We start from the raw sequence: 12,349 nt of genomic DNA on the forward strand, positions 1-12,349 counted from the left end.
TTATTGCTTCTCTGGCGAGAGGGAGGAGCTTGCTTTAACTTGCTTTGACTTGCTTTGGAGGAATAGATTCCTCGGCTCATCTTAATTAGAGAACAAGCCTGCAATGCGCAGCCAAGTTCTTACCATTGCGCCCGAACAATATACTTTCTCGACATGCCTACTGATGATCCGTTTGCTTTTCTGCCTACAGGGCAGCCCAAGCCTGTGAAGAAGACTACCCTGTGGCGAGAGAAACTGTTTTCCAAAGATAAGAACAAAGGTGCTGTGCCCGACAAACAAATCGAAGACTTCCTCGCCTCCAACCGACCCCGGGCGGAATCCCCTATCACCACCAAGGCAGATCCCAGTCACCCCCCACCTACTGTATCCACCCATCGAATTCCCTCCTCACACGATGTATCGAACGCGCCACCACAACCCCAACCCCAACCCCAACCCCAATCTCAGCGCCAACATACCGCAACCGAAAACTATGTTGCCTTCAGTCCCACCGAAGAAGTTCACCCCCCGCAAATTGCACAACTCTCTCGGTCCAAGACCCAACGCCAACAGGAACCCCCGCAACCTTCACAACTATCCCGGACAAAGACTGGAAGGACTCGAAAGAACAAGGGACTTCATGTGGGATTCTCAGACCGAACCCCGGAGGTAATTGGGGAGGGAGGAGATGAATCGGAAGCACCTACCATCGAGATCTCCTGGTCTCGACAACGAACCCGCGACCGGCAGCCAACCCAAGTCAGGCGCGCACCGTCGCGCTCCCCGAACCCCTCCAGAGAATTGCCGAATCTACGAGTCGACACGTCGTTGGGGGATGGGGATATTTCAGGCCTACCGCAAGACCTGCAGAGTGGCACATCGCCGAGCCGAAAGCCGCTGGTCGAGAGCTCTAGCGATGCGGACCTCTTGAGCACTCTTCATATAACCCAACCTGGCTCCCGTCTGTCATTCCGGTCGACGGACTCGCATTCGTTTGCCGAGCGGGTCCGGAATCAGATGCAGGTAGAGGAAGCGCGAGCTTTGCACAATCGATACGATGATGGCTCATCCCCGGTGGATGACGATGAGGAGTACGAGGATGATGATTCGTCAAGTCCAATTCAACCCTCTCACAGCCCCCAAAGTCGCAGCCCTCATAGCACACACGAATCCGAATCGGTTTACGAGACCCCAATCTCGCACACATCCAACGCGCCCTCACTCAAATCCATCGTCCATTCCATTCGACACCCCCCAAGCCCGGTAGTCACTCGCACTGCCACCAATCTCAGCCCTGTCGACCCGCGATTACCAGCTCAGCTGACACCTGGAAGTACAGGGAAGGTTTCGCCCACTCCACCCAAGTTTCCTTCCCAACCCTCTCAAACTCCTTCTCCACAACCCCCTCAGGCACATTCACAGCCTCTTGCTAGAGAACCTTCCACAAGGAAACGACTGGATTCCAACGAGGCAAGTCGCGAACCCTCGCGAAGTTCCCAACCACCCAAATTCTCGCTACGGAATGTGGCTGCTCAAGTCGGCGACACTGCATTTGCAGAATTCAAACAGTACATTGCCCGATATGACAGTCTCCTCAGACTCGCCGCAGAGAGCGTGAAACCGCTAATGGAAACATCCCTGGTGGAATGGATCCGGGCTGCGCTTTGGTGGTTTTTGAGAGGAAAGACACGGCTGGAGACCTTTGCGCGGACTCGCGCCAACTGCCCCCCTAGCTACGCTAAACAAGCCGTTGTAGACCTTGCTAAATCCTTCTGGATCAACACAAATATCGTGCCAGATCATCCCGAACTTTCCCGGTATGGTCAGCAGATGGGAATCGATGCTCTTTTGGCAGTTGCAAACACAACGGGGGATAAGGATATGGTAGATCTCCTCAGTCTACACCAAGTCACGCTCAACCATTTGCGGTCGCTTTCTATGTCGATTAAGCGTAATAATATCCTTGCGCTTATCGAAGAAGACGATGCGTCTCCTAGCCACCTGGACACCAGCGTTTGGTTGCGCTATCCTTTCTTTGCTCCAGATGTATCAGCTGTGCTATCAGGATCGGCAAAGAGATCCATGTTGGCTGACAAACCAGGGAAGACGCCGAGTATGGTGTACATGATGCCCTTGGGAGATACATCTCGTTACTTCAGCTATGGTAGCATGTTCGTACAGGCTTCTGTTAGCTCCAGCGAGGATGATACTCAGCAATATGCTATGCCATGCTGCCTTGCCATCATCCGAGAACGGGCAGATTGGTACGTATTTGCGGCGATCACGAGTCAAAGCCAGCTTGTCAATGTGATGATTCAATCCGATCGCAAACAAGGACCTACTTGGGAAGACGTGGAATGGCAAGTCCGTACCCATTCCATGCGAGTCAAGCTTCCCCGCGGATTTGAACTGGATGTAATGTTCAAAGAAGATGACTTCAAAGCCCTTTGGAATATCGTCAAATACACCCAGAAGTCTGAAGCGAGTCTTGCTCCGGAGGCAGACGAATCCGTTGTGTATGAGAATACTGTGAAAGTTTTCCAATATATGGATCCTGGTACCCCGAAGGCTTTCCCACCCGAGCCTTTGGAACGGTGCCGGATACGCCTCTTCGAGCGGACGGTCACAATAAAAGAAGGCACTGGCTCGCGAAGTGCGCACCGTGGATTCCGATTGACCGTTTTGACAAGCCCCAAGGTGAAGACACTCAGCAACGTGAAACATATCCTAGCCCATGGAACGCCTATAGTATTTGGTCTCTTGAGGGGAGAAGATGGGGCTCCTGCACTCCTTCTCAAGGTCACCGAAGATGGTCGTACAAGATCGATGCTTTTGACTTTCCACGAGGTTGAAGAACGCACCAAGATGCATGCTATATTGTTGGGCATGATCCCGCGCGAGTTGGAGTCTAAGGGTCGTGAAATTCCTCTCCAGGCATATGCTATCGAGCAGCCAGCAGACCAAGCAAGCGGCCGGTCTGCTGTCACTCACTTACAGTTTCCGGCTGGCAGTGTCTTTGTTATCGATCAAAAACATTCGTATGTCGACCATGGTTATGGCCCAACTATTCTGTCGGAAAATCTGCGAGCGTTTGTCGCGACGGAATGGGGATCTGTAACAGATCGCATCAACTTAGGTAAGCCGTAATGTGAGATGAATGTTTGGACCACATGCTGACTTGTCACCCAAGGGCCCGGAGAACTCAAGATTGGGCTAGATGTCAATCGAAAGACTGGGATGAGCTTGTTCCGACCAGCACAGCAGGATCTGACAGTTTCACTGGCGGACAATCTTATTAAGCCAGAGCTGGCAGGGCAAGTGGCTGGCTTCCTTGAGAAAGTTACTACCAACCCAATGGCCCGTCGCTTAGAATTTGCTTCTATGAATGGTATGTGATCTGTTATGCGTTTTTCAATGACAAAGCTCACTCATATTCTGTTAGATCTCCATTCCTTTGAAGAAGCTGTCACTGGATTCAGTGTTATCTATGATGGGTAATTTTACCTCCTCCAACACCTATTGCTCAGGACAACGCTGATAATGACCAGGACTGCTTCGTGTTTCGCAATTTCCCGCCGCCGAAGCGTGGTACCGATTTATAAGAAATGGGAGGCCAATCTTGCTCGAATTCAGATTGTGAAGCAGGGTACAATCCTTCAACTGGTTGCCTTCTTCTCAGACTTCCAACATGGTACCTGCATGAACTTCATTCTGAAGGGCACCGATCGTATCGAGCCCTTTGGCCGATCTGGCAAGTTTGGAATCCGCATTGTGGACGCCAAATTCGCACTCCCCAAGACGGACGAGGATCCATCTTCCAACTTTGTTTGCCTGGACATGCCCGAGTATCCAATAGAACATGATGATATCGCTATTACGTTTGATTCGGAAGTTGGTATGTGTTTTCTTGCAACACCAGTGACAAGTGGGTGGCCTGTACTAACCGTTTATCTAGACCGCACCAACTTTAGGGTCGCTTTACCCGGATCCGCGCGTGAACCATCTCGTATGGCATCTTTACGACGCTGATTGCTATTAGTACTTCATTCTCTGTCCCCTCAATACTTCCCCTTCCCACCCAAACTTCTACCTCTTCCCCTGAATTTTTACTCCAAGTTCTCCAGTTTTTAGCACAGATCCCCACACCACGTGACCGATTACGTGACCGGGCCCCTCTCCCCCCCACTTGACTCATTCTTCACTTGATTGTATCATAGCTTCGCGTCTTCGATTTCTTGTGCATACAATTCCCCCAGAACATAGCATAAACATGGCTCAGACAATTGGCACTTCAACGCGTGCCTTGCACGCGGATGATACGCTGAACGTTGTTTCTGATGTCGCCCCTCCTATGCATCTATCTACTACTTTCCGTTACTCTGATGATCCCGCCGACTTATTCCCAGTGACTGATCTTAGCAATGTATGTTTGCACCATTGCTATAATACCAAACCTCAATCGATAACAGTAGTGTAGACCGGATCCGCTCCGACTTCCCACATCTACTCCCGTGCCTCGGCGCCTAATCCTACTCGCTTCGAAACTATTCTCTCAGCCCTGCTTAATGGAACCGCAATCAGCTACTCCTCCGGTCTTTCCGCCCTTCATGCTGCCCTGACTCTGCTTAATCCTCGCCGTATCTCCGTCGGCGAAGGCTATCACGGCTGTCATGGCGTGATCGCCCTCTTCACCCGTCTCACGGGCCTCCAGAAACTTCCTCTCGACTGCACTGCGGATCAACTCGAAGCTGGCGATATAATTCTCCTGGAAACACCACTTAACCCGAAGGGCACCGCATACGATATTGCCTCCTATGCCAAAAAGGCGCACTCCCGCGGCGCGTATATCATTGTTGACGGTACATTTGGCCCGCCGGGCCTACAAGACCCCTTCCTCTGGGGTGCCGACATTGTTATGCACTCCGGCTCTAAATACTTTGGCGGCCATAGTGACATCCTCTGCGGTGTTCTCGCAACCCAGAACAAGGAATGGTCCAAGCAACTTTTCAATGACCGTGTCTTCCTCGGTAGCGTAATGGGAAACATGGAATCATGGCTCGGCGTCCGCTCCCTCCGCACACTGGAAGTCCGTGTCCAGCGCCAAAGTGAGAATACAACTCGACTCGTTCAATGGCTTGACTCTGCTTTGCATGCTCCCAATCCTGCACCCGGTAGTGACGAAGAAGCTGTTCAGGCCGTGCTGGGGGAGATCTTCCATGCTAGTTTGCAACAAGATAAGGGTGATTGGTTGGCGAAGCAGATGCCTAATGGATTTGGTCCTGTGTTTTCCATTTGCATGAAAGAGGAGGAGCTCTCCAAGGTCCTTCCGTCGAAACTGCACTACTTCCAGCATGCTACTAGTCTTGGTGGTGTGGAATCGCTTATTGAGTGGCGTACCATGTCGGATGCCAGTGTTGATCGGCGGTTGCTCAGGATTAGTATTGGATTGGAGAATTGGGAGGATTTAAAGAATGATCTTGTGAAGGCCTTTAAGGTGTTGGCCGCTTGATTATTACGCTTGTAGGCATTTAGACATATTTCTAGAGAATTGAATTTTCATGCAGGTAATCAACTTAATTCCTAAAGGCTTAAGTCAAGAGTACATAATGTAGTACAACCGGGGAGAAATCTTGTACGTAGAGAGGGCTTATTCTGTAGCAACGACATAGAAATCACTTCAGTGACGTCCACGGGGAGCTTGAAGAGAGTAAATGTAGATTCTTGAGGAAATGCGCAGTTGGCATTCTAGTATATGGGCATTGATAAGAGTTATCAGCGGTCCGGGAAAGAGCTGACCAGTCGGTTAAGACGCCAGGGACGGCTCACTTAATAATTCTTCTCACCTCCTGCACATTCCGCTCTAAATTGCTTTCTCCCTTTACAAACTGACCATCTTGCCCTCTCTCTTTGCCCCTCTTTGCACATGTAATCTCTGATCTCTTTATGCTAACTCTTCTCTCCCACAACAATCACTGTTCTATCTTGAAGATGACCTCCAGTGACGTCCCCAAGGTTATGAATTCTGCGCCACCCAAAGATCCTCTACGAAGGCTGAACACTTTGGTTGAAAGGACCATGAGGTCATGAATTGCATCTTGTCTAAACATTAACTCGAAAGTGAGAACATCAATGTTCAGGAAATCTATACGAAATCTCTATACCAAAACCGGGGGACCAAATTCCACCGAAACCAAACCAAAACAACCCGAAAAGGCATTTTATCCATGTCATCCGAACGTGAAACTTTCATGAACCCAAAACCGAAAAACCCGCAAAGCAAAAACAAAACAAAACAAGCAAGTAAACAGTTTACATCTAAGCACGATTGCCCTCAAAGGGCCCAGCTGGCCAACCCTGCATAGTGGTTCCATCTTCGACATGGTCACCAGACAGAACCAAAGTGTGCTCCAAAAGACAAGTATCCTGACCCATCGAAGCACCAGACATCAAGCGCGATCCAGCGCGCAAGATACTGCGGTCTCCGACCGTCAAATGATGTAACTCAAATTCACCACGAGAGTTCAAGTGGCACACCAAACTGGCATCATCAACGGCGACACGATCACCGAGAGTCAGGAGGTCAGGCTCAGTGAAGAAGACGTTCGGCGTGCCGTTGGCGTGAATAGCGCAGTCCTTTCCGATTGTCGCGCCAAGAAGACGGTAGTACCAGACCAGCCAGGCAGTACCGCTCATCAGAGGAAGAAGACCTAGGTTACCGTAGCAGTCCTTGATCATTGTCTCGCAGGAGAGAAGGAATTGCCAGCGCTGGTTATAGCTGCTCTTATCCCAGTGGAAGCTTCCTTCCTGGCGGCGACCCATAACCATCCATTTGATGCTGATTACGACCCCGATGGCCATAAAGACCTGCACAGTACTGATTGCGCCCAAAACCGCGGCGAGGATGCCATAGTTGACAAATGGACGCCATGGACCGGGGTGAAGGGCCGCGGAGCTGCTATGAGTGATAGCACCACGCAGAGCGAAGAGGGACAGAGGGACGGAGATAATCCAGAACACGGTTGTGAAGACTACCGCAATGACGGAGTAGATCACGATCTGCCAGATGCGAAGGACATAGTAGTTGGACTCGTGGCGGTAGAATGCGCGACCAAAAGGCTTGCAGGTATCCATCTCAATCTCAGCAGACTGTTCCTTACCGCCGAGGTCAGTTTGCTTCTCGCTGAAGGACTTCTTGTCATCTCCGCATCTGTCGTCATAAGCACGCTTCTCATCGTCACTGTCGCCGTTTGTGCTGCTGCCACTGCTACTGCTGTCGACCACGGTCGGAGCATTCGACATTGGCATTGTGTTACCCAACTGCACTGCGTTGCCTCCCTTGCTACCCGTCCAGATAGTATTTGAGGGAAAGTCTCCGTTACGGCGAAGCAAAGCACCAGAACCGATCATAGCTTCGCGACCGATGGTAGTACCGGGGAGAGCAATGACACGATCGCCGACCATAGTGCCGTCACCGATTGTGACACGATCACGGCCGTAGCCATCGGATGTGATAATGGTGGACCGAGAACCGAAGACAACATCGTTGCCAACTTCTACCAGGTCGAAGTCAGGAACAGCAGGACCGACACTAGGCCAGTAGACACGCTTGCCGACCTTGCCACCGAGGCAACGGACAGCCATAGAGACAGCCTCATAGTGACGACCGACAAGACGAGTCAGCTCGTGAATGTCACCGGCAGGCAAGATCTGCGAAAGCACAGCGCTCCGAACCTTCTGGCGTTGAGTTTGCTTGGAGGCAGGACCGGGCTTGGGCTTGCCGCAGAAGAGATCAAGGAGGGTCTTAAAAGCCAAGACAGCGGCAAATTGCACAATCGGACTACCGATTGCACGGCAAATCTTTGCGGTGATATGATATCCAATTCGCTGGCTACTGGTAAACCATTCCAGGGTACCAAGAAACATGTCGGCTGATGTCTTAGGGTACGAGTACACCATGGGCACAAGACCACCCATCCAGGTGAGACGTGAAGCAACCCAAACAAGAATCTTGATGGGCTCAATGAGAATGATAGACCAAATCCAGTGAGGCTGAGGGATACGTGAGGAGAGTAAGTCGCGGTTAGACTCATCGGCATCCTGAAGTTCCCAGCTTGATGAGTTGGGACCAATGCAAGTGTTCTCGGGAACAACAGCACCCGGGGCGAGGATAGACTTGGTACCAACGGATGAGTCCTTGCCAATAGCGATACGCTTCAGAAGCATGGAAGTATTGCGCTCGACGGCGAAAGGCCGGCACTGGCAGACATCCAAGACGACGTTGTCACCAATCTCGATCAGATCATATTCACCAAGTTTGACCATCGGGTGAAGAGTAACGTTCTTGCCAATCTTTACACCAAGGAGGCGGTAGAATAGCACGCGAGACCAGTTGAAACGACTGAACATGCCCTTGCCGCAAATCTGCAACGCCTTTTGGGTCAACCACCATCGAGTGTGATATGGGCCCCACATGGGGAAGATACCCTCCTTGTGACGACCGATGACGAGCCATTTGAAAGTGATGCCACAGATGGGGAAGACTACATGTCCAGCGACACGAGCAGACAAAACAGCCAGAACAATCAGGACAACGCGACCAATGAGGTGGTCACTGAGAGGGAAGCGAGTTGAGCACTCAGCCATAACATAGGCGAACACCAACCATTGGAAGGCTCGCTTCATGGGGGCAAAAATCATGATCGGGAACAGGTGGAGAAACATGAGGAGCGGGTTAGTGCTGCTATATGTCTTCTCACAGCCGGGTAGCACCACCTCTCCCTGGTCACCCTTCATAGCCTTGATATCGAGTGCTTCGGTGATCTTGTCTTCCACCTCGCCAATAGTGGGGTGGTGGAAGAGAATATCACCGGCAAGGAATATACCGAATTCACGACGAAGCTGCGAAACTAAACGACCAGCGCTTAGACTGTCACCGCCAGCGGCAAAGAAGTCTGTCATCCCAGAAACATCCTCTGCCCCGCAAGACAAGGCCGCAGCAAAGATTTCACGAACACGGGACTGGGTGGGTGTCAGATCGCCATCTGAGTAACGGGCACGAACCGCCTCGTCAATAGCAGCTTGATCGGGTTTACCGAAAGCATCAAGAGGCATGGGACCTTCGAGGGAAGTGATACGGCTGGGAATAAGGTAGCCGTCGAGGTGGCTGCGAAGGTCCTCGGGGGTGATAGGCTCATCACCTGAGCTCGCGCCAAACAGCACAGCCTGCGCGAACCCATCGCGAGGGTGTGTGTGAATGTGCACTTCGGGGCTGCTAGCCCTTCTGGCTAGAACTTCCCTGATATTGTGCTCGTCGACAATACACTGGTTGCTCTCAATGGAAGCACTGAGTGGGGTACCATTAGGGGGGCAGACGGCCTCGAAGTGACGGTCAGCCAGGGGTGTGGTTGGGGTGAGGGTGTCCAAACGTAATCGCTCGGCAAGCTTGATACGTTGAATTTTGTTGTTTGACTTGGGCACACGGTCCATGTATACGATCAATGCAGGCCACTTGGGCTGGTGGATGATGGGGTGAAGAGCCTCATGGAGCATGCGGAGATCTGGGCGTGGAACACCGGGAGGTGTGGTGATGACTGCACCAACGACTTCTTGTAGCACCTCATCGGGGACAGAAAAGGCCAATGTCTCGGCAACACGACCGTACAGTGGAGATTCGGGATCCCTAGCCGCGGCCAGCACGGCATCTTCCACTTCGACAGGAGAGATAATTTCACCGCCACGGTTGATTACCTCCTTGCTGCGACCAGTGATGTATAGGTAGTTGTCAGCATCGAGGTATCCCAGATCACCTGTATCAAACCAGCCAGCTGCGTCGAACGCGCTAGTGTCAATCTTCCCGTCGGGGGTAAGGTATCCCTCAAAAGCGGGTGATCCACGAATACAGATGTGTCCGAGCATTCCAGGTCGCGCGACGGGAGAGCCCCCCTCCATGATTGCCACCTCAGGACCCACGATGCGTCCTGATGTTCCATGACGATCAAGAGTGTAGTCCTTTGGCGGCGCAGCAATAGGCATGCACTCAGTCATACCATAACTGGGAAGGATGACACTGTGGAAAGTATCGTGAAGTTGTGCGGCGAGCGTCGGCGGGAGACCAGCACCAGCGTTACAGATGAATTTGATGGCACTTTGCTTGACAGCCTCGGGGCGATGTTGGGCTTCGCCAAGAATCATCTGGTGCATGGTTGGTGTGGCATAGTACCAGGTTGGTGTCATGTGTGGGCTTTCGACAGCATCCCAGAACATGCTGGGGTCAAAAGACGGGCAACAAATTGTCGCACCGCCAGCGATGAGGGGGGAGAAGATACTGCGAATGATACCACCACTGTTTTTGATGTTAGTACTTAACTATGCGTACTGCTGGGAGTAGGGAAAACTTACACATGGTTCAGCGGCATCATGTTAAGACATGTGTCTGTTTCGGACAATTCGACCGATTCAATTGTGGCCATCGTACCAGCGATGAGGTTATAGATAGTGATTGGGACCAGCTTCTTAGTACCGCTTGTACCGCTGGTGAAAAGGATAATTGCGATATCATTTCCGGCATTGGAGGGGATATTTGATGCACCAAAAGCATGCTGTTGAGAGACCACCCGGAAAGTCAGGTCCTCTAGTGGCTCGATACCAAATACCGGCCGACTGCCATTGTCCAATTGCAATTTGTCAAGATCGGAATCCAATGCAACGACAGCATCGGCTTGGACCTGATCCATATCCATATGAAGCTGCTCTGGCACCGTGTTTGATGCCATGGGCACAATGGTATACCTGTTTGTGAATGCAAGGACCGCAATGGCCATCAATGGTCCATTGGGCAAGATGACAGCAATGCGAGGCTTGCCATGTTTGGATAGACCAATAGGCAAGTGGAAGTTGTGGACAAAGTCTTGGATGGCAGCGTGTGTGAGATGTCTTCCGGTGGTGGCATCAATGAAGCCAGCCCGGGAGTCTGTCCCGATCAGCGATGCAACATCCGGGGTGGCAGCCTTCACCTGAGCACGAAGACGGACAATGAACTCGTCATTGTGAGACTTCAATGCTTCGGGAAGGGACTTATAGATGTCCTTGAAGCATGGAAGCAGGTACTTCGCAGGACAAGTACCATTGTGTGAGGAGAGGAGGGAGGATAGGTGATGGGCGGAGTCTGGATGAGAAGCCTCATTCCGAAGACGAACAAGCTGTTCTATAAGGCTGTTGCAAAGGTTAGGACAAGGCACACACACACACACACAAAGGAAGCATTGACAAGGACCAAACAAGACATACGATGATTCTGGCGAAGCCGCCATATTGAATCTTGAATATAACAAAAATTATTGATCAAGACCCGATTTGCTTCTATACAGAATCACACACTCTAACTCGAAAAAAAAAAAGGGGACCACCCTTGGCATCTTATATGCCCAGTTCGTCATGGAGCTTTCCTAGCAGACCCTGATACGATTGTCATCCACGGGCTGAATAGAATCCACACGATACACTAATAAATGGCCAGTTACATCACAGGCTCCATTCCCGATTGCGCAATGTCGGCACACTGGGTCAAGACCCTCTCACGGGCCTCAGCAAGCTCGACTCAGCCATGCATCTGGCTGACTTGCACATGGCTCCAGACGGGCCAGCTGGAGGGAACTTTTGTTTCGTCGGCTATATCCCCACAGGATCGATGGTATCTACCAGTCAGAACCTTGGAACCTTGGTAGAACAATTGGGAAGAGGCCAGTGAACGCCACAGGGCATACTCCAATTCTTGTTTCAAGGTAAATACGGATAGTACGATGAGGGTATAGTGGAGATGTATCTCTCTTTTTACCTGATTCAGAAGTTTCAACGAGACGATCATCGTTGAGTACCTGTACAAGAAACAAAAGATAAGGGACATTGTCAACTAGATTAACTTTGCCAATGTTCTCTTCGATATGCCGTCAAATTGATATCCCTCTAGTGCAGTTATAAACTGCAAGTTTTCATCACTTTTATTCTTGAACATTGGTCATTTTCTCTTGTTTTTTCTTTTAAAATGGCTACAGATATCAATTGATATAATTTTCTCTTTTCTTTTTCCAGCTTGGAACTAAGGAGTACCAGATGAAGAGTTCATCAAGGGAAGATCTGCAGAAGTCTTGGCAAGCTTGGGGTTAGACTGGTTAGACTGGTTCCGAGGTGGATCCACACCGCAGATCACTTTTCAAAGTGCAACGGGCGGATACTTGGCGTCACACTAGTGATTCTTGGCACTCGGCCGGTTCTTTTCTGGGCAAGAATACTATGATTAAGGATTAGCATTGCTCCGCTCGGGTCTATAGTTCAAATTAAACGGAGTCGTTGATAACCATTCCGGACAAGCGTC

General features: G+C 50.9%; 4 protein-coding genes across 4 annotated transcripts; 3 read left to right on the top strand and 1 right to left on the bottom strand.

Moving 5' to 3' along the window:
• Positions 1 to 153: 153 nt before the first annotated feature.
• On the top strand, positions 154 to 3,375 carry N7466_005351 (uncharacterized protein; the record flags this gene model as incomplete). Its single annotated transcript, XM_057164748.1, has 2 exons — positions 154 to 3,115; positions 3,170 to 3,375. 2 exons carry the CDS (start codon positions 154 to 156, stop codon positions 3,373 to 3,375), a joined length of 3,168 nt encoding a protein of 1,055 aa, XP_057023429.1.
• Positions 3,376 to 3,519: 144 nt separating this feature from the next.
• N7466_005352 (uncharacterized protein) lies at positions 3,520 to 4,018 on the top strand (the record flags this gene model as incomplete). The annotated part of the gene is made up of 2 exons (XM_057164749.1): positions 3,520 to 3,874; positions 3,951 to 4,018. The coding sequence occupies 2 exons, from the start codon at positions 3,520 to 3,522 to the stop codon at positions 4,016 to 4,018; spliced, it is 423 nt and encodes a 140-aa protein (XP_057023430.1).
• Positions 4,019 to 4,249: 231 nt separating this feature from the next.
• On the top strand, positions 4,250 to 5,488 carry N7466_005353 (cystathionine gamma-synthase; the record flags this gene model as incomplete). Its single annotated transcript, XM_057164750.1, has 2 exons — positions 4,250 to 4,402; positions 4,457 to 5,488. The coding sequence occupies 2 exons, from the start codon at positions 4,250 to 4,252 to the stop codon at positions 5,486 to 5,488; spliced, it is 1,185 nt and encodes a 394-aa protein (XP_057023431.1).
• An 806-nt stretch (positions 5,489 to 6,294) lies between these two features.
• On the bottom strand, positions 6,295 to 11,288 carry N7466_005354 (non-ribosomal peptide synthetase; the record flags this gene model as incomplete). Its single annotated transcript, XM_057164751.1, has 3 exons — positions 6,295 to 10,321; positions 10,378 to 11,190; positions 11,266 to 11,288. 3 exons carry the CDS (start codon positions 11,286 to 11,288, stop codon positions 6,295 to 6,297), a joined length of 4,863 nt encoding a protein of 1,620 aa, XP_057023432.1.
• Positions 11,289 to 12,349: the final 1,061 nt, after the last annotated feature.

Source organism: Penicillium verhagenii, assembly GCF_028828195.1.
Source record: "Penicillium verhagenii strain IBT 33310 chromosome Unknown utg000005l_segment0_segment0, whole genome shotgun sequence".
In the NCBI taxonomy this organism is placed as follows: Eukaryota; Fungi; Ascomycota; class Eurotiomycetes; order Eurotiales; family Aspergillaceae; genus Penicillium; species Penicillium verhagenii.